Source organism: Seriola dumerili, unplaced genomic scaffold (genome assembly GCF_002260705.1).
Source record: "Seriola dumerili isolate Sdu_G_001 unplaced genomic scaffold, Sdu_1.0 BDQW01000050.1, whole genome shotgun sequence".
Lineage (NCBI taxonomy): Eukaryota > Metazoa > Chordata > Actinopteri > Carangiformes > Carangidae > Seriola > Seriola dumerili.
The window spans coordinates 2,286,529-2,311,825 of NW_019174305.1; the positions used below are offsets into that span (position 1 = coordinate 2,286,529).

General features: G+C 43.7%; 1 protein-coding gene across 1 annotated transcript; it reads left to right on the forward strand.

Moving 5' to 3' along the window:
- The first annotated feature begins 8,781 nt into the window (after positions 1-8,781).
- LOC111217942 (axin-2-like) lies at positions 8,782-23,081 on the forward strand. The gene is made up of 10 exons (XM_022739990.1): positions 8,782-9,614; positions 12,164-12,304; positions 15,083-15,185; positions 17,046-17,186; positions 17,794-18,215; positions 18,332-18,481; positions 18,592-18,825; positions 18,978-19,082; positions 19,707-19,832; positions 22,404-23,081. The coding sequence occupies exons 1-10, from the start codon at positions 8,782-8,784 to the stop codon at positions 22,528-22,530; spliced, it is 2,382 nt and encodes a 793-aa protein (XP_022595711.1). The 3' UTR covers positions 22,531-23,081.
- Positions 23,082-25,297: the final 2,216 nt, after the last annotated feature.

Genomic DNA, 25,297 nt, shown 5'->3' on the forward strand with positions numbered 1-25,297 from the left:
GAAGCAGTGTGCTCTTTAAAAAAAAAAAAAGCAGGTTGGGGTGGTGAATGAGTGTAGAGCAAGCCTGACTTTCATACAGGAGATTAGAGTTCACCTCCTGTGAAATACCTGCAAAAAATGTTTGTTTTTATAACTGCAGCCACTATCTTTTTCTAACCTTGTGTTTAAGTTGCCTAACGCAAACCATACCTTAACCACACATGCTTTATTTGTCATAACAATGATCTTGAGGTCCAAACCTTAAAGGTCCCATATTGTATAAAGTGAAATTGTCCATGTCTTTTTTTGATTATAAAGTAGGTCTAGTTTCTGTAATGCTGTGAAAGTATCAAAGTGCTTAGTCCCCAGAGAAATGCACACAGCCTGTATTCAGAAACTGAGCCTTAAAACGAGCTGTCAGGACTTCTGTAACTTTGTGATGTCACAAAAAAGCAGTCACCATCCTCATTTATTCTGCAAGCCCAGCCCACCTGGAGCCATTGTCCAGCCTTGCAGAAATTGGTTTCTCTGAGTGTTTACCTGAAATCTGCATATATTTTTATTCAGTCACTCAGAAAACATTTATAGCCTCTTCTGATTGGCTCACAGACCTGTTGTTATTAGAGCTCCAGAGAGAAGCCTGAGAGAGGAGATGTAACTACAGATAAAACTACATTGAGATGGTTTTTGGCACTTAAAACCACAAATATATCTTCTTATGGATATCAAAACTGAAACCGTAAAAGTGTAAAATATGGGACCTTTAACTATACCATCATGTGCAGATATTGTAGAAAGTGGGAATTGTAAAAAAAAAAAAAAAATCTTGGCAATGGACTTAAGAGACTTTGTCACCGACTGTAATCTAGGGTTTTGCAGAATCAAAAATTCTTGTGTCGTCATAACCCAGAAGGCACAATTTAACATCAGAAATACATTAACGACTCTAACGTTAGACAGATGTTAAATTTTGGTTGGAAATCGGGTTGACATCAAAACCTAATGCTGGCTAATTGACATTTTGACGTTTAACAGACATTGAGTTTCGCTCACGACTAGAATGTTGGTATTCTATATGTCAAGTCACGTCTGAGACGTTTGGATGATGTTGGATTTTGGTGACTTGACATCACAACTTAAAACCAACAAAATAGCAACATCAGCTGTCACCAGTATTCTATGTAAAATTGACGTTGGCATTACACATTATCCTGACACTGAATTTTGGTCACCCACAACCTACATTCCACCAAATATGTCTAATGGTGTTGGTACCCAGCCACATGCAGTTTCATACAGATTTAATATTGTAACTGTTGCGTTTTTAATCGAGAAACCAACAATTTTTTCCCTTATAAACTGATAGTTGCTTTGAATTTACATATAAAAGTGTCACTCATCTGTTCACTTATAAAGCTGACACAAACTGTTAATTGGCATTCCACTTTATTTTGCCAGTGTAGCTGCCTTCAAATGGTCGTCCACTTACTTCAAAGTTGAGGTCCTTTTTCATGTGGTGTTTGCATTTTTTTGTCCCGCCTTTGGTAGTTATGCTCACCTCAAATCCCGTGATTGTAAGTTTTTTTTTGTTGTGCCCTGTGAAACACTTTGTGGCAAACAGTAGGAAGCAGCCTGAGGTGTGCAAGGCTGTATGATTGGAAATGGGCCTTTTAAGTGACAATAAAAGTAAATTCCATGCATCAGTACAAACAGGTGATGAAATACTTGTCAGGTTAATGCTAACCACACAGTGAACTGTTTAGCTTTTGCACAGAATCTGACACTGTGTGTGGACACAGCAGTCACCCACATTTTTCTGTTGGAGCATGTTAGAACTGGCAGGATGTGGGTATGTTGATATCACAAGGGCTGGTTGTAAAGACTGTATTTCAAACAATGAACCATTGTCATGTCCGCCTGTTGGTTTTATGGTGACTCTTGCTGCTGACTTCTCCAGAAGTTAACAGTTGAACACTGGAACATTTGATCAATAGGGCCAATTCGTTTCCCTTATCAGTGCATGGATTTGCTGTCAGGCTGAGCCTCAGCCAGTTAGCCGTTGTCAGTTTAAACCACTGGTCTGTAACAAGTGTTGTTCAGCCTCTAATAGGCCTGACTGTTGCTTCATATCAAGCATTTTTCTACATCATTTGTCTGATCTTCATTAAGGATGGCTAACTGAGCTCAAAGTGAACACTCACACATTTCTCTCGCTTTCACAATCACAATGAGAATCACTTGATTTGTTGAGCATGATAAATTGACAAACATAATTAATAAACATGAAATTGTTTCAGTGGAATTACTGCAGCAACGAATGACACAGTTACATAGAGAATTCAATGTGGGAGGACAATGCACATTAAAATATGTAGAGTGTTCTAACAATAGTCTTAACACTATAGATAGAATGTAATTTTTAATATGAAATTTACCATTGGTATATTTACTATGGCAGTCATGCAATGATGCAATGCAGTGCGCAAAGGTTGTTTTTTGTCAGCTGTTACAGATTGTCTTGCAGCTTAGAAAGACTGAATAACAGACGGACAAACAGACACACACTCTGTCTGTCTGTACGGACTGGCTTGGCAAACATTTGCTCACATCAGATAGGGTTTCAGTTACCACAAAGGTTTGCCAAGCCAAAACGGATTAGGCCAAGCATCACAGGCATTGTTTCTATACATTATTAAACTTTTAAGCCACCGAAAAACAGGATTGTAAGAAAAAAGAGGCAGAGTGGGAAGAGAAAGTAATTATTCATCTTCAGTGCTCACACGCACCCCCACACCTTCTTTAGCAAATCCCTCTCTCAAGTTTCAAAAGATGACCATTTAATTTTACGTATTTTTTATTTTTTTATTTTAACCTTGTTGAAAACCTAACTTGATTGTTGTCACCGTTGATTTATTTAGACTTTCCCCAAAGTTGAAATTAAAGTTTATTTTCTCAAATTGGGCCTTTTAAAAGGAATGGTCTTAATAAGCCATAACAAGCGGATGAATGGCTGGCTTCTCAAACTTTAAGGGTGTTATGCACCATGTCCGACTTCAAAGCCCGTCTTAACTCCACACTTTAATTGTATCTTCTTCAAGCCTGTCTGCCTGACCGCCATCTGATTCTGCTGACAACTGCACTCCTCTCTCTTCTTCATGCTCATCCGTCTATCTCTCTATTCCTCCCTCTCCGTCTTTCTACATCTGTCATGACAGATACACTCCCCCTCCCTTCTTTTTTCTTTTAGCTTTTCTAAAGTCACTCTGCTACAAGTGTCAACTCAGGCACGAGCCCTAAATTATTTTTTGGATGAGTGTTGACATCTACCACTCACCCTTCAGCTCATGCAAACAGAATGATGCTATTTTCCCCTTTTTTCCTCTCTCTCTCCACTCTATTTATTTCTCTATCACTCCTTTTTTTTTTCTATTTCTCTCTGAGCCTACAAACAGACATTCACGCTTCTCTCCATATGGGCTTTAATTTGCCATTGTCCCCCAAGATATTCCTCGCTCAGGCTTGAGATAAAGGGATAATCACTTCAAAGGGAAGCTACGGGGGAGACTGCCCCCTCCCTCCCAGCTGAAAGGAGAAGTGGACAATACGCTAATTGAGAGGGGGAACTGATCACAGGGTCTGTTCAAAGGGACGACTGGCCACGCCCCCTCCTCCCTCCGACGCACTTAATTTTATTAGTGTTTATGGTGATGCTTCAGCCAAAATTATCACTCAAACCCACCGCAGCCTTTGAACTCCCAAATATTGGGTTATTTGCAATTATCCACCCTCTCCTCTTTTTTTTCTGTGCTATTTCAGCACAAGTGTAGGATTTGAGCGGATGAAAGGGCGATAAAACGGGCTGTACAGAATTTATTGTTCGCATTGTGGAAACATATACAGTGGGCTGTGATATGATGCAAATCCAAAAGTTCTTACGAAAAAGCAACAAAAAAGGGAGAACACAGCCTTACTCTTTGACTGATGAAACTAATGATACACCATCAAAGACTTCTTCAGTACAGTACGAACATATAAAGAAAGAAAGAAAGAAAGAAAGAAAGAAAGAAAGAAAGAAAGAAAGAAAGAAAGAAAGAAAGAAAGAAAGAAAGAGTTTTCCTCATACCCTCATACCCTACATATCCCCGTAATCAAAGTCCTCTGTCTGTTTCCCTGTATCCTGACGTGACACCTGTACTGACAGCAGTGAAATGCATACTTTCTCTGTGCCTTTAATGCAGGCTTTAATTAAAGAGGAGCTTCATTTCCAGTCTGTGGTGATACACCAGATGCCTTTAATTTCTCCCCAACCACAAGCTCTCAATTAGCCTCCAGGTCACCCCGTTTTATTGGGGCTTCATAGCAAGTCAGTGGCAGTACTCTCGTCCTGTATTGTGCTTTTAAAACATTTGGATCTTCCTGTGAAATGGTTAGGGCCCCAACAAAGGGGTCAGGGCAGGGTCAACATCAAAAAGGGGGCTTCTTGGGGCTACTTTACAGCACCCTTTCTCTTTTGTCACTGCTAAACACAAGAGTGGGCATTCAAGGGTCAACAGGTGTGGTCTCATGGGTTTAGGATCTCATGGCACTTCCCAAATGAATTGAAAAAGACAGCAACTTGTGTTTTGGCTGTAACTTTGGTGATCACAGAAGTTTGGGTTTTAGAAAATGGATTAAAAACAAACACATCCTGAATAGTTGAATATCCCAAACTTTACATGTCATTAAAAGCAGACGGAGCAAAGCATGAAGGAAGCTTCCTGCCTGTCAGCAAAACTTGAATTGTCTGTGGACTCTTTTTTTTTTTCTTTTGCAGTGATATGTGCGGCCTAATTTAATTTGAGTGAAGATAACATCTTATCCTGAATGTGAAATATCCCACTTTTAAGATTGTCCTGCACTTCAAAAATTACATTTTATAACCCCTCTATATCTCAGTTCTCCTTTCAAAGCAGACTTTAAAGGAGTTAGTGCACAGATAACAGTATGGCTACATATTTCATTGCTTTAATTTGGGCCTCGCTGATCAGCCGAGTGCCCCTTGAACGTCACGGTGCCAGTGCCGCTGACCTATTTTGTGATTTCATGTTCCATCTCGCAGACAGCTGGCACTTCCCTTTTGTGAAGCGTTGGAGGCTTTTTGTGCATTTTGGGTGCTGGATTGTTTGGATTTGTGGCAGCAATGTTTGTCTAACAGAACCCTCCAGTATAAACAGTGGCTATGAATGACCTCTTCATATTCACACAGTCACACGCACACATGCGCACTAACACAGACAGACAGACAGACAGAGAAGGCAACTGTACCGTCAGCTATCATATGGCTTTGTGACACCTAGCAGTGAAACTTTCTTGAAAGATTGGGTTTGAAATAAGCTGGATTCAATCATCAGACGAGCTCACAGCATGCAGGAAGTGGTTGGCAGGATGTCAATGTAATCAACTGGATTCCTCTGCTATAGGCTAAAAAGAAAACAAGAAAGATTTGCTACTGCACATATATTTGTTAGCAAGCTGCAGTCTGCTAAAATTACTTAGCAAAATATATCAGAACTAAAGAGTACGAGTTTGAAACTTGTATCTAGCCTGGCTGCAGGATGCAAAGTTCTGACCATCTAAATTGAAAATAATAAGGTCACTGAACAAACAGCAGTCAACAATGTCAATCTGGATGAAATTACATGCCACGATAAACCATTTTGCCTAGTGTAAAGACTTGGACAAATGCACAGAGATGCTGGCAACAACTATAAATCCACGTGGGAGCTGCTACATAGCATGCTTATTTCTCTATGTATAACTCGACATGAATTAATCACCACTTGAGGACCTCGGAGAAGTTGGATTTCATTAGTTCCCTTGTCCTGTACCATCATGAGAGTTTTGTGAATTTGAATCCTCTGACTTATATAATTATATTCTCCTTTAAAGTTGATTTTCAACATCAAAGGGACAATATAGCCTTTGAAGTACCATGGGATTGGATCACCGTCTAACCCACTCTTTAAGATTCTGTCACAATGACATTAGGGAAGTCATGTGAATTAAAAGACTAGAGAACAGCTCTTGCCTTTGCTCTCTGTCCAATTTCAATCATAATGTCATGCTGTGCCATTTTCCCTGAATGTGGAAACTGGCAAGTGTGTTAGGTTGACATCTTTGTGGCTAAAAGCCTGTGACTAATATGTAAATTATTTGACAGTTACACTCTATAGGATTATCAAATCAGGGCTATAACTTCAAAAAGAAAGAAAAGTTTTGAACAATTGTGGACATTGTTTAAAATTATATTTTGCCACAAATTCTTTACTGTCACTCCCCTGATTCTGGTAATTCTGTAATTAAGTAGGAATATTACAGGAATGACATACGGATAAAATTCCCTATACCCTATACATACTATTAATATAGAAATATTAAAGAAATATCTTGCTGTACAATATGAGATAAATAAATAACAAAATGTTTTGTAAACCCTATCATAATGGCTTCCCCTCAGACAGTGGGACACACTAAACTCACTCCTGTCACTCGGTCAGGCCACAGGCAACAAAAGTATCGCTTTTGTTTGCTTTGTGTTTCTGTTGAAACTTTGTGTAGTAACAGACGGACTGTAAGAATAATGCTATTGGCGCGGTAGATCACTTACTTCTGACGCTCCAAAGCCTCGGGGAGTTGGCTCTAGATTGCTTGTCTTTGATAAGGTCCTGGCACACAAGTAAATCTTTTCCCTGTCGAGAAAAGTTTATTCAATATCATTACACGTCTATACGCATGGGTGTGTTTGTGAAGAATCGTTAAACAAAACATCTACTCTAATGTGTGGCTATTCCTATGGCTTTATCTTTATTTTGGTTTAGTTTATTTTGTTTTATTTCGTTGGTTGTTGCGAAGATGAAACGCTGTGTCTTTATGTATCTTCCGGGACCAGACCAGCGGTTCCTTACTTTGAAGTCCACAGTTAAACCCTTAGCCCAGTTGGTGTAGGAACAGCCCGGAGGATTTCTACCGCCTGCCATGACTTCTTGAAACACTACCTGAGGAGAAAAGTCGATAGCGAAACGCTTCTCTCTTTTATTCGCGGCTGCATTCAAATTGTCCGATGTGATAGGACATTACAGGACGGAGAAGAGCGCCGGGGCGGTTTATGGCACAGCCTGTTGTTGGACTACTTTACTTTCACGTTTTCTAATCAGTGAGGCTACTCCGGTACATGGATGGTAAGTTGTAGGAAAGCTGTTCCACAGGCCCCCTCTCTTGGCCGCTTTGATGTGCTGCTGCTGAGCTTTGAAGTTGAGAAATGCGGGCTATGTTTCTTGTTTGTGGGCGAGAAATACGGTGAGATAGATAAGAAGCTTATGTGTGTGTGTGTGTGTGTGTGTGTGTGTGTGTGTGTGTGTGAATGTATGAATGTGTGTAGCCCAGATAAAAACCGAATATTTGTCGGGTGGTGAGTCTTCTAGCTGGGAAAAAAGTGGGATGTATTCTTCAGTCAGACCCCCCCCTCTCCTCCTCCTCCACCTCCTCTTTTACCTCCTCCAGATTTTGACACCCCCAGTGATCTACATAGGGACTGAGCCTGCCTACTCTGAGGTCAGTTGTTGAATGGGACAGGGTACATTAAACTACAGTGGTTGTTTTGCAGCGAGATAGGACACATGTGGCACGGCACAGGCTTGAATTAGTCCGTCGTTGGTTTTTTGTGCTGGATTACTGTCTGGAGAGTTTTGGACTGTATTCGGCTCTACTGAAAATGGAGTAATAGTTCAACTTTTTCACGGGCTTTACTCTGGTGTGATCTGCTCTGCGATGGTATGTTGTTTTACGCACGTTTATTCAGCCTTCACCCATTGGATTTTTAGCATCGCTTGTATTATGCTGTAGAGTTACACTGCCTGTTGAGACTGTATGAATTATTATGTAGCATGTGTAACTGCCAACCACACAGTTTATGCCGTTTTAGTTGCACATCATTGCAACAACATTGCAGTCTCTGTAGTTTTGATGCTGAGGCTCCGATTAAACTCAGGTACTGGATAAGGTTTTACCACAAATGTATCAAGTCTGTCTGTCGTTTCGGCAGTTCAGACACGTTGCCGGGGCTGTGACTTTAATAATGTGCTGTAATAGCCTTCTTGGCCAGATATTAAGGCGATTGATCGCTTATATTTACGCATGAGCGGCTAGCTTTTCCCGCGGGGCTTTTTACCCCTCGTACATTACAACGTTTGAGGTCATTGTGGTGCAGATCAGATGCATTTCCACTCGTCTGTGTATTTCTGAGATGGTGAGGACAAGTGTAGGCTCCGTGTGTATGATGCAGGCAGGGGTAGGGTACGGTCGTCCGAAACAGATTGGGAATTAATTGGAGTTGAAGCCTGTGACATGGACTCGTTAGGAAAACACGTGTAAGCCACAGTTGTGAGAATACGGTTTTGGAGAGGAGTGAGGCTGTGTGAGATGATTATTCTTGTAAAATGTTTTTTGATGTGACAGATCAATGCACGCTGAGAATGTAGGCTGCAGTTGATCTCTCATTTAGATTATAAATAGATAAATGAAACGAAAAAAGCCTTTCATATTTCCTTTCTCTGTGAACCCGGCGAGTGTTTTTGAAGGGGACTGTTTACTTGATGTCTTTCTTTGAAGTTCAGCAGGATCTGGCTTTGATTAGATCAATACTTTGTGTTTCAGAGTGAAGAGGAGCTAAGAAGCTCCCCCGCTGCTTTTAGAGAGTGAGGAGGATTAGGCTGGAGCTCAGTGGAGGCACGACGGCACTCTCACACGGCAACCGGAGCTGGAGCCATGAGCAGGGCGCTTACGGAGCACATCAACAGTAGCTTCCGAGAAGATGCTCCTCGTCCTCCGGTACCGGGGGAGGAGGGAGAGGCGTCATGCTACAACCCCAGCAGATCTGCCAAAATGAGAGCCCAGAGCAAGGTTAAAGATACCCCCTCCGCCGCCGCGCCTTCCGGCTCCACACCGCGGAGGAACGAGGATGGACTCGGGGAGCCAGAGGGCAGCGCGTCCCCGGACTCGCCGCTAGTCCGGTGGACAAAGTCTCTGCATTTTCTCCTGGGCGACCAAGACGGCGCTCACCTCTTCAGGACCTTTTTGGAGCGGGAGAATTGCGTGGACACTTTGGACTTTTGGTTCGCCTGCAACGGCTTCAGGCAAATGGACTTAAAGGATACCAAAACGTTGCGAGTTGCCAAAGTTATTTTTAAGCGGTACATCGAGAACAACAGCATTGTCGCCAAGCAGCTGAAACCCGCCACCAAGACCTTTATAAGGGATAGTATTAAGAAACAACTAATAGATTCTGCCATGTTTGACCAGGCACAGACGGAAATTCAGTCCAACATGGAAGAGAATGCATACCAGATGTTCTTGACCTCTGACATATACCTCGAATACGTGCGCACCGGCTGCGAGAACGCGGCGTACATGAACCACAGCGGTCTCGGCAGTCTCAAGCTGATGTGCGGATACCTTCCTCCTCTCATGGAGGAAGAGGAATGGAGTTGTAATGACCTGAAGGCAAAAACGTTAGGGTCTGTGGTTGGACTGTCTTCGAAAACCCTGAGGGCTACTGCTACCATCCGGACAGCAACTGAAGTCCTGGAGAACAGTTGCAGGTAGGAGCAGCGCTCACCTCAGCAATGCATGTCTGTGTCATTACATCTTAGTGCATGTTGATTTTTTAGCTCAAGCTACTGTTCTCATGATCACCATTCCTCCATTAGTTTAACTACAGTGAATATGTGGCAGTTGAAAGTTATTTCACAAATTCCAAAGAGAGAGATAAAGGCACTTAATCAAAGGGTCTCAGAGGAACATGCCTGTATATTTGTGCCCTCCTGCCTTGCAGTTAGCCAAGGGGTTGGAGGGGTGGAGGGGCGGGGTGGGTACAAAACATCAATGGATCCCAGCCTTCCTTTTAAGTAAATGGTGTCTTGCAGGCAGCCCTCTGCTGGCTTGCTCAAGTTTCCTGTGCTTTGAAACCCTTCCTCCGGTTCAGGCACAAATTCAGACACCAAGTCTCATGACTGTTACAGCTACATGAAACAGTCTGATGCTGTTGTAAAGTTATGCGGTATTTTCGTTCATTCTGCTCACTATGCCATACAGTTATTGTATGATGTCAAAAATCCCCCTAACCCGGAGAAATGCTAGTGCAGAGTTAAAAGGACTTGTGCAGCCAGTCTCATGCCAAGCGGAGATATTGTTCCCTTGGTCAGAGATGAAAGTAGAACTGTTTGTGGAAATCATTTGGGCTTTTATCTTAAGAGCTCATCCCACACATTGTCCAACAGCTGAAATCTTTTCAAGCCAGGAACATTTTCAAAAACTGGATTTTATGCACGAGCCTGCATCAAAGGGCACTTAAAAGTTTTTCACTCGACTTCTTTGTCCTCACATCTGGACGCAATTATTACTTCGAGGTTTGACAAAGTCTTGATATTTGGTTTGGTAGGAAAGGAGCAATTTATAGATAATCCATACTTTCCCTGTCAAGTTAACTAAACATTTAGGGAGACTAGGGATTAGAAATGGTCTCCAGCATGACTTTTTGATGACATTGTAAAAACTAATTGATTAAGTCTAGTAACTGAACTTAAACACTCCCTTGAGGATTTTATCCTTCATGTGAGCAGATGTCAGATAACATGATAGCACAGTTAACTCATTTGCTTCAAAGTGATCACGTTGAGTTTGGGACCAATAAGCACAGGGTTTGTTGACATGTGGGCATCTCCTGGTTTCCTGGTGTGATCCCCTGCATTCTTGTTTTTCACTGAAAGAAAAGCAGGAGGGAGAGAGCCCCCTCTTTCTCCCTTCCGTCACCCGCGCTCTCCCCCTTTCCCCCTGCCCCTCACCATCTCTTTAGGTCAACCAATTTCCATCTCAAACATGTGGAACTAATTTTGCCACTGCACAGATTCCTTTTTTTCCCTCTTTTTGAGAAACCTCCAATACTCAACTCCAAAGTGATAGAAAAACACAACAACAAAACATCCTCAGCTCAGTTCCGCAGCTTCAACCACCAAAACCACTTTGCCATAGATTGTGTGTGTGTGTGTGTGTGTGTGTGTGTGTGTGTGTGTGTGTGTGTGTGTCAGTGTTTTCCTTCCTCTTTCTCCTCTATCCAGCGCTTTTATCTCTCGTTTTTGAAAAAGAAAATCTGTCTGACAGAGACTAAGCATGCTTTGGAGGGAGACAGGGAGAGACAAGAGGAGGGGAAGGGGGAAGAAAGACAGAAAGAAAGAAAGGAAGAAAGGAGATGGAGAAACAGAGCAGGGGGTGCAGAGAGCCCAGCTGTGCTAAATACCTGACTCTTTGCGCGGACCTTCCAAAGGTCAGGTTTGAGCTTGGGGCCTACGGCTTTAGTCATGCTGGGGTTCTCCTCTCAGCACTCCCGGCAGAAGGCATTCTCATAAAGAAAGGGGCCCTCCTTCCCCCTTTCCATCTCTCCCTCCCTCTCTAAAGCTCAAGTTCCCCCTTCCTCTTCTTCCCTCCCTCTTCCTTGTCCACCCCCTTCACTACTGGAACAGGAATGCAACACAGCAGGAGAGAGTAGAAAGACAGAGAGAGAGAGAGAGGCTTTAGAAAGGAAAGCAGGGGAGAGTGGTAAAGGAGGGGCCCCAGACTGGACGATAGAGAGAAGGAGAGATAGAAGTGGGAGAATGTGAAAGAGAAAACACTCCAAGGAAAGAGAGTGGGGTTTCTGAGTGGAAAAGTGCAGGAGTAATGGTATAGAGACAGCAGAAGAGAGAAGGAAGGGGAATGCTGTTATTCATTCACACAGCAAGGCTGCTCACTTCACCATGATCACAACTCAACCCCCCCTTCCACAAACCACAAACACACACTGCCCCTGTATATTAAGGAGGGGGGGGGGGGCATAAAAGAGAGGGTGAAAGAAAGAAGAGACTAGAAAAAAATAACATGGCTCCATCTCTAACACTTGTCACATTCCCCAGGCCCCAAAGTCTCATAAAAATGACTCTTAATTACAGAAATCTGCAGGGAATGTCAACAAAACAAACTCTGAGCTGTCACGTTTGCTTTTAAAATCTGATCAAGTGAACAACAGGAAATAGAAGCAAATAAACTTAACCCGACTGTGTCACATCTCTGCCTAATCAGACATCACGGTAAACAAATCATCCTGGGTCTTTCACAGGTCCCACCGTCGAGGAGACCCCGCCAGCCCCTACTTTGTCAACTCCGGCTACATTTTTGCCCCTGCCACCAGTGCCAACGACAGCGAGATCTCCAGCGATGCCACGACAGATGATTCCATGTCCATGACAGACAGTAGTGTGTAAGTGTTTCTAGTTTTTCATTGAAATCAGAAAGTGTGTCGGTCAGCTTCATTTGAACCCAGATTGCTCTGGAGATAATGTAGCAACTCCAAAAGGTTAATTTCCATTCCGCTGATCTTGGCCAGAGCTCTGTGAATTTTATTATTTCCATAGTATGTAAACGTGCCCGGACTAGAGTTCAGTCAACACCTTTCCAGGAAAAAGTCTAGGGGTGTGAAGAAAAATATTTGGCCCTTTAGTTTTACAGACTCAGCTTTTCTTTGGGCCAGGGGACTGCACTGTTGCAAAATAATGGCCTGTAATGTATTTTAATTATCCTCTATGATTGACTCCAGGTAATTCTATTAAAGTGTAGTTGTTGCTGTGGCCTCCAGGGAGATAACTCTGGGAAAGTCATTATGACTGAAGACCTTTTGAAGTATATTCTGATGCGTTACAGGCTGGAGAGAAGGGAGAAAAAATGAGAACGTCTTGATGTGGGTGGGGGCGTTGCCTCATTTTCCTCAAAGTTGAAATGTATCCATCCCACCCTTCTGCCACAACAGACTTGTTTTTTTTTTTTTTCATATTATCTAATCGCTTTTTCCCTTTGAAGAGATGGAGGAGAGGGGGAGGAAAATGGCCATTCGGGCCTCAAGACAAACTCATTGAAAAATGTTGGCATCAAATGAAAGGAGGCTTACTCACATGGTGGGTCGGTTTCCTGCCACTGGCCTCTGCAGCGTGCTGAGATCATGTGTCTGCGAGGCTTTCACAGGGGTTACTCATTTCTAGACCTTGGGACAAGGCATAAGGAACTCCCCCTGACCACACTAGGGCACCCCCAAAAAAATCACCTCCACCCTCCCAGCCCTCCAAAGCTTCTCTCCTCTCCTCCAGCCTCCAGAGCCAATAGCAGGAGTGGTGAGGCTCAAAGTACTAGGGAGTGAGAAAATAAAGTGCATGGAGTATAAAGGGCTTAACTGAATCGCTTTCAGCCTATTGTTAGGTGAGGGGAGCTTAGGGGGATAAGAGGGTGGCTGGCTGCTTTGAAAATGACTTGCACAACTGAATAGGAGATCCCCATAAAGTAAGGGCCCATGAAACCATGAAAGAGTCCACGGCTGTTTTCTCTTCCCCAACCTGGACAAAGCATCCAGCCGTCACATGGTTCGCCGGGATGGGAACAGTATGGACATAGTTGTTCGGACATGATAAAACATAGTTAGTGAGAAGGAAGTTGGCGAGCTTTGTTTGTTAATGATGTTTTGCCGCTAAGTTTGAGGTTCTTGTTTCTGCACAAGCTCCTCTGGGCTGTTGAGTTTTACTTTTGAAGAGTTTCCTGTGTTTCTTCCTGCGCCTTGAGGGATGGTGGCTTGTAGTCTCGGGGGTACAGTTTGTGAAACATTGATTTTGGTAGTAGGGCCTGCAAGAAGCTCGCTGCAACTCGGGTGATTTCAGCAGCGTGGCTCCACTATCGGATTTTTCTTGACAATGTCACTCTCAAATGTTAGTTGCAGCACTTGTTCAGATGAAAAAAAAAAAAACAACACCATGTGCCAAAGTCATCTTTTAATAGTTATCACCAAGGTCTTTGACACAGAGATCTCTCCTGTCCTTGTCCCTAGCTCTCGTTTCCCTCTGCCCCTAACTAATATTCATGAAAAAAAAAAAACACAGCTTCTTCCTCTCTCATTTAAGGGAACAATTTGATTAGTGTGTCCTTTTATAGTGGTTAACAGGCACACAGCAAATTTGAATCTCATTTCCCAGATAAAGAACAAGAAGAGGAGGATTTGGGAAGGGGGGGTGGAAGAAAGGGTGGGGGGATTTTTTTCTCTTTTTGCTTATATCTTATTTATGGATTTACTTGGACGCTGGGGAATGCTGCTGCACCAACTTCAAACATTACCTTATCTTACAAACCAGCCTTTTGATGTTGCTGAGATCAGAGGCTCACAGCAGAGCGCTTGCCAAACGAAGATGGCAGCGGGTGCATATGTGCATGAGTGTGAGATTTCAAAGAGGCAGCAGAAAAAGTAGCGTTTGGGCTAGGTCAGACACTTCTGAGCAGCCAAAACGGCCAAGATAATTGGCCCAGCTTAAGTGGCAGCTGACTGGAAAAGCTAGCAGACACAGAATGAAAAATGGAGAATAAGATTCCCAGAATAAATGCTTAATTGTCCGGAGACTACTATTCCTTGCTACATCTTGATTTTCATATTAATATATCAGAGCACCAAAGCCAGCAGCACTTAAGCCACATTTGCTAGACTGCTTTAACCTGTTGTAGTTTCTGACCCAAACCAACTACTGAGGTAAGCGCTAATTCTTCTGCTTTTTAAACAACCACTGTCAGAGTTGACAAGGACTGATGTAATCTTATCAGTGGGACTCTTCTTTTGAAGCCCACAGGGATGTTTAGCATATCTCTCCCATTGTCCTGGTGTGTTTTGTTATGTGTGTTTTTGTTGCCTTGGCTTCAAGGGCTCCCGGCCTTTTGATTTAGCTGTAATGTGCCTAGTGGGTGGTTACTGGGTGGTGCTTTGTCGGTCACTTCAATGATAAACTGCCTCCTAAGGGATTGACTACTGGTGCTAATGCACCAACTGTTTGTGTGCATGAACTGTGACTCGATGAGTAGCAGTAAATCATCGAAAATAACATCCGCTGGAGAACTGGTTATAACAGATTGGTTAATTATAATTAATGACCTTCTGAGTGGTCTTTGACAGCACTTTACTTCTTCTTTGTTTTTTCTCCACATGGTAACGTATAATACCTTTTGGTTTTTACAGAGATGGAATCCCTCCATACAAACTGGGCACCAAGAAGCAGCTCCAGAGAGAGATACATCGCAGTGTCAAGATCAATGGCCAGGTTACGCTACCCCACTTTCCTGTAAGTCCTACTTCCTTAAGTTCTACTTCCTGTCTCAGTGTTTCCCTTTTTGTAATCTGCTGAACTCAAACTTTTACACACTGACAGACAACTGGGTCCTGATTCCCTCGAGGAGATGTGCTTTATTTTATTTTTTTTCAGCGCTCATGTTGTGACAGAATACTATATTTCATTCCCCCCGCTCGTTTTCATATAAAAGTCTGGGTAAATGAAAGGCAGAATTTGCATACCACTTCACTTCTTCTTCAGCTGTTTCAAGCCCCTCCTTTTCCCCCGTCCCAGTCGCTTCTGTAGGGCTGTAAATATAAACTTGTGTAGTCATCTCTGTGTTCTGTCTCAGCAACTGTAGTGTGTCACAAAGTATCATAACTTCATATGTTTTTGTGCATCAATGATCGCTGTGGTAATGGACATGATGGTAAATTCAACTTTAAGATTACTCTTTGAACTGGCTTAATTATTACCAAAACTACTCTTTCCCTCCCAGAAGATGAATAGGAGGCACATCACTATTAAATTCTACTTTCCTCTACTGCCACCCTACTGTCTGGTCCCATTAGTATTTGGGTCAGGCAGTGTATGTGCTTTGAATTCAGCATTTTGTTGACCTGCTGAAGTTGTTTTGGGAAGGTTTAAGGAATTGTGTTAGGACAGACTGACACAGGTTAGGAGGTGGGTCTGTTTGAGGCAAGAAAAGAGATATGAGATTCTTTTGTCTTCATATCCAAACACAGGTATGTGTATGTGGAAGAGTTGTGTGTGTGTGTTTGTGCATGTATTTGACAGTGTTGTCTGTTCCCCCTTTTTTCTCTCTTCTCTGTCTTCTCTCTCTCAATCGCTCCCTCTTTTCCTTTCCCACTTGCACTCCTTTAATGTCTCCCTCCTGATTTGGAGATGGCTCTGTCTCCCATGATGCACCAGCCCCAGGCAGCAGGGGCCCCGTGCAGGGCTGGCGCTCCTTTGCCAGCAGCTCCGCTTGCCTTTCTTCTTCTTCCCTTCATCGTGTCTACAAAGAGATGAGAGGAACAACAAAAAAAGAGTCAAAATCAAGAAAGCCAGTGTGCCAAATAACAAAAAAGTAAGAAAGGGAGAGTGAGAAACCAGTGCATATAGTTAAAGAAAAAGGAGGATAATGTGACCAGAGTACCTCTGAGCTGCCCTGCATGCAGCCAGGAAATAAATTACTACTTCCCCTCAGATCTTCCCAGTATTTGACTCGTCTATCCTCTCCCTCCCTCTTTTCCCTCCTTCTCTGTCTCGCTCTCTCCCTGCCACTATTGCCACTTCACAAACGCACATCTCAATCCTCTTCCTCTTTTTTCATGCTGTTAATTTTGTCCCCCTCTCCCTTTTTTCTACTCCTCTTCTCACTCTCTCTTCTCTGTCGATATCTGGCTTTTATTCGGAGATTTAAAGCTGCGTGTCCCTCCCACCCCTAGTGTGCGTTTGATGTTTGACAAGGGCCCTTTGAAGTGTGCTGACTTCAGAGGCTGCCTAGCTGATGGCTTGGTCGGGCTACAGAGGGTGCAGGCAGGGGGCCTCCCCTCCGAGCGAGACCAACTGCTACCCCACCATCACTACCCCCTTCTCTCCCCCTCGCCCAACAGCCTGGCACTGCCAAGGGCACTGGGCATGAGAAGATCTGGGGAGGGATGGGCGGCGGAGAAGGTTTGGGTTAGCTCGAGGGCAAGGGCATCTGGATTAGGCCTTTTGGAATAGTAGCAGGCTTTTTGGAACAAGATAGGATTAGGGCAAGGGCAGTGGATTAATGCACCATATTGCATCTGTCAGAAACACTAAGCGGTTACACTCACACACACACTCTAAAGTGTCCTTCCCCCTGTGTTGCTTACCCTGCAGAGGACATACCGGCTGCCTAAGGAGATGACCCCTGTTGAGCCCTCAGCCTTTGCTGCCCAGCTCATTGCCAGGCTGGAGAAGCTGAAGCGGGAGCAGGACACCATGAGTTCGCTGGAAGAGAGGCTGCAGCAGATCCAGGAGGTATGCGCGCACACAAACCTGTTCTACAAAGCCCAACACCTCCACCTACACTGAGCATGGCTGCCACTTGGAAATTCTAACTTGTAACCAAGTTAGCTTGGGATGACGGTTGCGTATTGCACTACAAAAGCCCGTATGCCAGCTTTAGCATGTCGAAGAACAGGGAAAAACCAAGGGATTTGAAAGTCTGTCTTGGTTTAGCTACGTCTTCCCTTTTCCTCTCTGTCCTCCATTATTTCATCTGGAGGAACTTTCAAACTTATGTTTCTAGACACACTTGAAGTTCCTTCAAATAGTTAGCACTTAGCTACTCTCCAGTGGCACGTTTACTGAGTATGTGTAGTGCCAGTCTCTTTGTGAAGCACAGGCACACTCTGCATTATAGATGAAGTGCACCCAAAGCCTGTTAGCGAAGATAACAGTGCGGCAAAAAGGAAACTCAAATCAAGTTATCCAGGCGTTTGCTCTCACTGACTTCAGAGTACGATAGATATAAGTTGGTGTAAGTTGAGACATAAATTCCTCTGCTTGCTGCCTTTCCCACGTGTGACTGTGTATGAATTTTTTCATCAATTGCAATAACTTTTTCTTTTCTTTGCCTGTCCAGGAGGAGGAAAGGGAGGAGAGCAGCGACCTTGCCAGCAACACCTCCCTCCATCACCCTCTTCTCCCATCTGGCAGTCAATGCGAGGAAGACCCCCAGGCTATCCTAGACGAGCACCTATCCCGTGTTCTGAAGACACCTGGTTGCCAGTCACCAGGCGTGGTTCGGCACTCGCCGCGCTCACGCTCCCCAGATCGGACGGGTGCTGTGGTGTCTTCTGGCCACGGGCCCTTCTTTGGTGCTTATCCTGGGGCCACCAAGGTTCTGATGACAGGCAAGCAGTCCACAAAGCACATCCACCATCACTACATCCACCATCACCACGCTGGGCCGAAGACCAAGGAGCAGATCGAGGCCGAGGCGGCTCAGCGCGTGCAGTGCCTCTGCCCTCCAGGGGGCACCAATTATTCTGACTTCACCCCTGCGTGAGTGTTACTTCTGAACATCGTACATTAGCTCTTAGTACCTGACTTCCTAAGTTTTCCCGCTGGTAAAGCTGGTCGGTCTCTGGTCGTAACTTGGCTCTCTCGTCTCGTTCCAGTCGCTGCAGCACTTTGTCCAGACGGCCAGTCAAGGCCACAGATGAGGGCGTGTCTTCACCGCGCCTTCCACTTGATGCCACTGATCGCTCTCAGAATGTTTGGCAGTGGATCCTAGAGAGTGAGAGGCAGGGCAAGCACAAGCCACACAGGTAGGTGTCTTCCAGGAATCATCACATTATTTGTAACAAAGAACATTAGAGTCTTGAGGCCACAGCTCAAATATATTATATATTGACCCTTTTTTTTGTTATCCTAACAGCACTCAAGGTCTGAAGAAGTCCAGCCCACTTGACTCCAAGACCCTGCCTGGTCGGACTAACTACTCTTGGGGTGGAGGAGGCATCGGCAGTGGGGCTCACCTCCGTGGACACCACCCTGGCCACCCGTTCATCCAGGATCCAGCCATGCCACCCCTGCCCCCACCCAACACCCTGGCACAGCTAGAGGAGGCCTGCCGCAGACTTGAAGAGGTCTCCAAGCCACCAAAACAGAGGTAGGCAAATTTGGACACCAAAACTGCCAATCATACATATTCCCCATCTTTCACTTGACTGGCCGCATCAGAATACAGTGTAAATGATGTCCAGTGGTTTCTCTTCACATTGATGTGAGTACTGATTAGTAATTGATCTCTGATTTTGACAGGCATTCAACAGCAGCCAGCAGCCTTCAGAGAGACAGGAGCCATCCAGCAGCTGCCTTCCCCACTGGAGGAAGCCCTCTAGCCAGCCCTGGACTCCAAACAGACGAGTACGGGCGTTTTCTTTTACTTCTCGCTTTTTGAATCTATAACACAATCCTGTCTTTCTTTCTATCACTTTTTTTCTTTTTCAACTGCTTTCTAGCTTTCTAGTTTTCCAGATTTAATTCCTCAGACATGTTTTTTAATGTCCCCCCCCCCCTTCTCCAAGCTTGTGTTTTCGCCCTCTTCCTCACAGATTTTTCTTGCTCTTCCCTTCAAAGAGAGATGTTGTGAGTCAGCATAGCTATGTCTTTGAACTCCTCTTCTCTCGCTTTTTAATCATTTAAGATTAAACATGCTTTAATATGGAATCCTAACTACCCACCAGTCTCCCAGCACACACACTCACCACTGGAACCCAACAAAGATGTGTTAAGTAGCCCCTGGTAACTCAAATTTATCAGCCCCCTTCATACATGTGTTGTTGAAAGGGGTAGGTGTTTGATGTTAAGCTGCAGCCACCTGACTGTGAGGCCTCTTTTAGTTTTAATTGGATGACCCTCGGTGAGCCAGCTGTCTGTTGGCATCCTTAATTAATAATACTCCAAAGATTCTTTGTCTACATTCAACACCCTGACTTCTTCTCCTACAAGTTCAGCTTTTGAACGCCATTTTTCATTTTGCGTTTTCAGGTCTAAGGAACTAGTGGTCACCTACTTCTTCTGTGGTGAAGAGATTCCCTATCGCAGCATGATGAAGACCCACTGCCTCACCCTGGGACACTTCAAGGAGCAGCTTAGCAAGAAAGGCAACTACCGGTAAATATGATGCACTGACAACAGCACACAGATCACAGTACACTACCACATACTCGGGTAGATGTCTATTTGCACCTGTTTGGACGGGGCTGGTGCTGTAGCAGCGTGTATGTATGTGTGTGTACGTGCATTTGTTATTGTACTTGTATATGCTTGTCTGCTGAGTGGGAGTGTGAAATCCTGGAGCCCAATAGTTGAAAAGAAACTGGGCTGATCCACTGTATTCAGAGCTTACAGAGAGAGGGGAGAGAAGGGGGGGGGGGGGAATTTTTTTCTCACATCTGGTACTGATTTCCATGGTAAGGCAGCCTTAATAAATATGGCTTTGAAGCCTGGGCCATTTTATTTTGTGCACAAAGACCATTGCGAGGCCTCCACACTATTGCATCAGACATTTAAATCAAATGCCGCAAGCACCTTCTTCTGGTAATGACCGATAGGAGTTAACACAGCAAAAATACCTCCGGTCAGTGTCAGATGATGAGGGAAAATCCCTCAACAACTTAAGGACTTGTAAGATTATTTAAAATATAATGGCCAGTCAGTTTAAAGAAAATTGAAATCAGGAGCCCTATCGTCCAGGAAGTCCAGGCTCGCTTTATCAAGTAACTGTTCCAGTACTGCGTAGGTTGTATGCCACTGAAAAGACATAAAGCCTGCATGCCCATGACATCAACATTAGGTTACAGCCACATCTGCTTGTTAGGCAAGAGAGAGAAGGCGGCCTGCAAACAAGTCATTGCACCCCTGCTATCCCATAACTCTTCAGTGAGCAAGAGAGGAGGAGGTGGATGAAGCGTCTGGCTTCAATGGCAGCAGAATGTGTGGAGTTGGTTAATTTGGACATGGCAGCGGTACAGCGGAGAACAGTATGCCGTGGCTCTGCCAGATGATATTGGTGCCAGATGTTGCGAAGAGAGAAAAATCCTGCCACATAAAACATGTTCCAATGGAAAGACTCCCTCGGTCTCTCTCTGTCTCACTCTCTGAAACAAAGTGATGACTTTGAACTATTTGTGAGTGAAAATGTAACATTTTGAAAAAAAAAATCCAGCCAGTTAAATTGAGATGGGTAATGGGTTTATTTGTTTGTTTTTTTTATTAATGAAGATAAAATAGCTTAATCCTGCAGAGCAAAGCTTAGACAACAGAGGAGAAGTTTGCTGAAATGCCATATCATTAAACAAAGCCATCACTCCTCTGTCACATCCCTGCACACTTGAGTAGAAAAGTCTTGCTGCCTCCTTCTTCGTTTGTGTGTAATTACAGTCAACATGGAAAATAAAACAGTGTATATACATTTTTGTATGCCCCTCCCTTGTTTGAATGACTCAAAGCTGAGCGATAAAACAGAGCTTTTTTTTCCCCCTTTTTTGTATTCTGAACGCAGGCACACATGGGCAAAATGAGGCATTTTTCCATTACAAAGCTTATCATTAAATCCCCTCCCGCTGATCTTTTGCTGGGTTTAAAGTAGAGAGGAGAAATCATTAGGAGCTCCAGGAGACTTCACAGTCACTGGGACCAAGCTAACCCTGGCAGTTATCTCTGCTTGAGAGAAGAAGAAGGGGCTAGCTAGGTGACCCGTGACCTCCAGGAGACTGTCTAAGCCCCCCCCCCCCCCAGGGTAAAGCCCCTTGGGCTCGGCCCGCATACAACCTATCACACCCAGTCACCAAGCCAGGGAAGGCCTACACTCCGCATTCGCTTTCTTCTCTTCCTTCTCCCTCTTTTTCCCCTCTGTTCTCGGCTGGTGATTGGAAAGCTGCCCACAGTGTGCGTGTGTCTGTGATGGCGAGTGTGTGTGAGAGAGAGAAACATGCAGCGTGTGTGTTTATGCGCAAGTAGCAGAGTGTGGTCTTGCAGTCACAGGCAGACTCTGAGGCACCTGAAATGTCAACCTTTGTGACAGAAAGGCCCTTCATTTGACAGCCAGCCCAATTAGAAGCCATGGAGACATGGGGGGGGCACTATTGAAGAGAGAGAGAGCAGGGGGCGGGGGCTTAAGACAGCCTCTAATTAACCCTTCAACTTTAATAAGACCTTGCAGGACAGATAGGCATCTGTAGAATGGCCAGCAGTCAAGATGAACAAGTGGATGAGGAGACAAGCACACATGGATGAACACACACACACACGCACACATACACACACACACACACACACAGGCTGTTTCTAGCAGCTTGGATTATCACAGGGAGTGTTTAAACGGAGGGTTCAGCTCTGTTTGTGCAGCGGTGTGATGTGGAGTCAGGCTCTGCCTTTGAAGTGTGCAGGGATGGCATTGAAGGCTATGACTAAGTTGTTTTGAGCAGGATCCATTTCTGGCTCTCAGAGTGTGTGTGTTTGTGTTTGATTTGGACTAAAGGGAGTTGTGCGCAAGCATGTATATGGAAGTAGTTGTGTAGGTGCCTCAAAGCGGTTTTAAAACACGATGAAATATATCAGATGCACTCCTGTTGCCACTCTGTCAGGTTTCGTTTGAGTTCATTTTTTGTTTTGTTTTTACCACCTACACCTACGCTCAGCAATTTCTAATCACAGACATTTCTCTCTGTTTTCCCTCCTCAGGTACTACTTCAAGAAGGCAAGTGATGAGTTTGAGTGTGGCGCTGTGTTCGAGGAGGTGTGGGAGGATGCCACCGTGTTGCCCATGTATGAGGGCAAGGTCCTGGGCAAGGTGGAAAGGATGGACTAAAAGCCACTTTGTTGCCAGCCAACCAATGCCCTTCCCTGCCCAACCAAAAGCTAAACTGTCCCTAAAAAACTTGAGCAAGAGACTCTATGTAATTAACAAAAAAAACACTCTGGACTCCTTTGTTGTTTTGTTTTTTTTCTATTTCTTAATATTAAGCTAAACAGAGTTAATATATCCAGCACAAGAGGAGTGATTGAAGGAAGACGAGCCAATGAAGTATACCGAATCCAGAGGAGGTGCCGCCCCTCCCTGACTTTCTCAACCAATCAGCCTTAGAAACACAAGGGAATGACATGACAGACTTTTAAAGGCCAATGCAAGGAGGATGATGATGATGATGATCTTGATGGTGATGATGATGATGATGATCAAGAGGAGGACCCCGCCTCTTCTTGAATATAACCACTGAAGATGACTGTTTTGTCGTGATGTGATGAGAGACTGATGGTGCATTCGGCACATCGGCTTCCCGGCCGAGTGCAGCGGACTAGCAGGCGCTGAAGATGCAGTGCCACCAACCTGCTCTTAACGTTACACTCCAACATCGTTACAAAAACGTCTGTACGTGTGCATATACATACATGCATATATGTATATATACATGTATTATATATATAGATGCTTTTTGTCATGAGTTGAAAGTTTTTATTAAGTATTTATTGAAAAAAACAACCCACTCCTTTCCCTGTTCTCCCTTCCCAAGTCTTCTTAAACCTGTGTTCCTCCCTCTCCCTATTTCCAGCCAATGGGCAAGCTGCTTTGAATGTTGGGAGAATACTGTGGTGATATTGTTTAGTGTTTGTTTTTGTTTGTTTTTACTTTACACAAAAGGATGTGACACTAGCCTAGCACCTCCCATAGCCTTGTAGCCCCGTCTGACCCAAAATAACAACCTTAGCAGTGGTCTTGTCCGAGGCGCACTCCCTCCACTATCCTTATGGGCAATCCCAGTCTTAAATGCTGCTGATAGTTTGTAATGTTAAGTTTGTCACACTAGCGTTTCCATTCCCTCGTTCTCTCCCCCCTCCCTCTCCTTTTCTCCTTCTCTCAGTCCGGCGACAGAGCTCAATCTTTTATGTTGTGCCTTTGTTTGTAAACCAGGCATTGCACAGGGGGGGGGGGGTAGTTGCAGATACACACAGAGGAGACCTGGAGCACAAGTTGTACCATCTAATAATGGCAGTGTTTACAGCCCGCACACCAAAATAACTTGTGCTAACAAGAACCAGTTTGGGTCATTGAGAACGACTTCTCAAGGAAGTCAGCTAGCGTGTCAAAAAACACAAAAAAGGAAAAAAAAAAAAAAAAGTGAACATTGAAGAATTATGGCTCCGATATCCTTTGAATGTTGTTACAGTAACATCGTATATAGCAGAGTTCCTGTATACATTGTAATTATGCATTCTGAAGTATGGATACTGACACATGTGATGCACACATAGAGTACACACACACACACACACACACACACAAACAATACACACATCAAACACACTATCGCTGGTGTTTTATGAGTACAGCACCTGTGCCTACATGGATGCCATACCATGTGCTACCCTGTTTCAGGGTTTTAATATATATCCCTTGATTCTCAGAAGGGTTTTATGTTGAAAAGATATTTTTATGCTTTTAATAATATCCTGTAATCATGTTTTTTTTGTTTTGTTTTTGTTTTTACACCACGGCCTTTTTTTGTTTTGTTTCATTCTATCTAAACTGTAAATTATACATTATATAAAGAGTTTCATTTAAAGATTTACATGGACCTATAATTATTGTAATTATTGAGAGATGTAGCCTTTATTAAAGTTTTATATTTTTCAAATGAAAGCTGCTGTGCCTGGAATTGTCTTTGATGATACAAAGATACTTACACCACTTGTGTCAACATGATATGTTTTCATATAATGGCCAGTTTATACTGCACAACAAACTTCCTAGTATTAGTAAGAGATTATTTTTCTATGACAATAATGAACTGAAGAGTTCATAAAGTCTGAGACACCTAGGCATGTATAAACACATTATGTTAGATACGAGCGTTCTTGTAGTTCAAATCTAGAAAAGCAAAATTCATGGCTTACCTGCAGTATTATTTAGCCAGTCAAGTGTTTCACGTGAAGCCTCACAGTGTCCAGGTGAACTACTGGTTTAAGATGCGTACCATATACAGTAATTACACTGTCCCGGTATGATTCTTTGTTGCTACACAAAAAGGCCATCAAAAAATAATGGTAATAATATCATGCTTGGCTCCGGGATAACATTCCTTTTAAATGAATACTATGAAAGTCAGGTGAGCAAGTGTATCGCCAGTTAAAACCCACTATAGGATGTCAGTATCAGCTGCTCAGCGATGTAGCACGTAACACACTAAACGGTAGGAAATATTGGACAGTGGAAATTACACCACACCATGCTATAGTCAGATGATATATACTGAAAATGACAGAATTTGCAAAGCAGGAAACCTGTTCTTAAATACTTGCAAAAATTATTCTTGACAGTTACCTGCCTCCTCTATGACCTTCATGTCTTTATCAGTAATGAAGAACGTAAAATGTCGTTCCTGTCGTCACCATTAAACAAGTACAGTAGTGTAGTGCTGTGATCACACCACAGTGCAGACTGACGATAGAGAGGTGACTCTTTATTTTAAAAAATAATCAATAAAATGAACTAATAATTATATCCATTACTGCCATTAAGTTTCAAAAACAGCTGGAGTGAAAAACTAAAAAAAAAAAGTCCAGGTTAAATTCAATGT

Excerpts from the sequence above, each read along its gene's own strand:
- LOC111217942 (XM_022739990.1), top strand. The coding sequence starts at position 8,782 with ATGAGCAGGGCGCTTACGGAGCACATCAACAGTAGCTTCCGAGAAGAT. Across the intron at positions 17,187-17,793 it reads GGCTGCAGCAGATCCAGGAG|GAGGAGGAAAGGGAGGAGAG; the intron begins GTATGCGCGCAC and ends TTGCCTGTCCAG. Across the intron at positions 19,083-19,706 it reads CCTGGACTCCAAACAGACGA|GTCTAAGGAACTAGTGGTCA; the intron begins GTACGGGCGTTT and ends TTGCGTTTTCAG.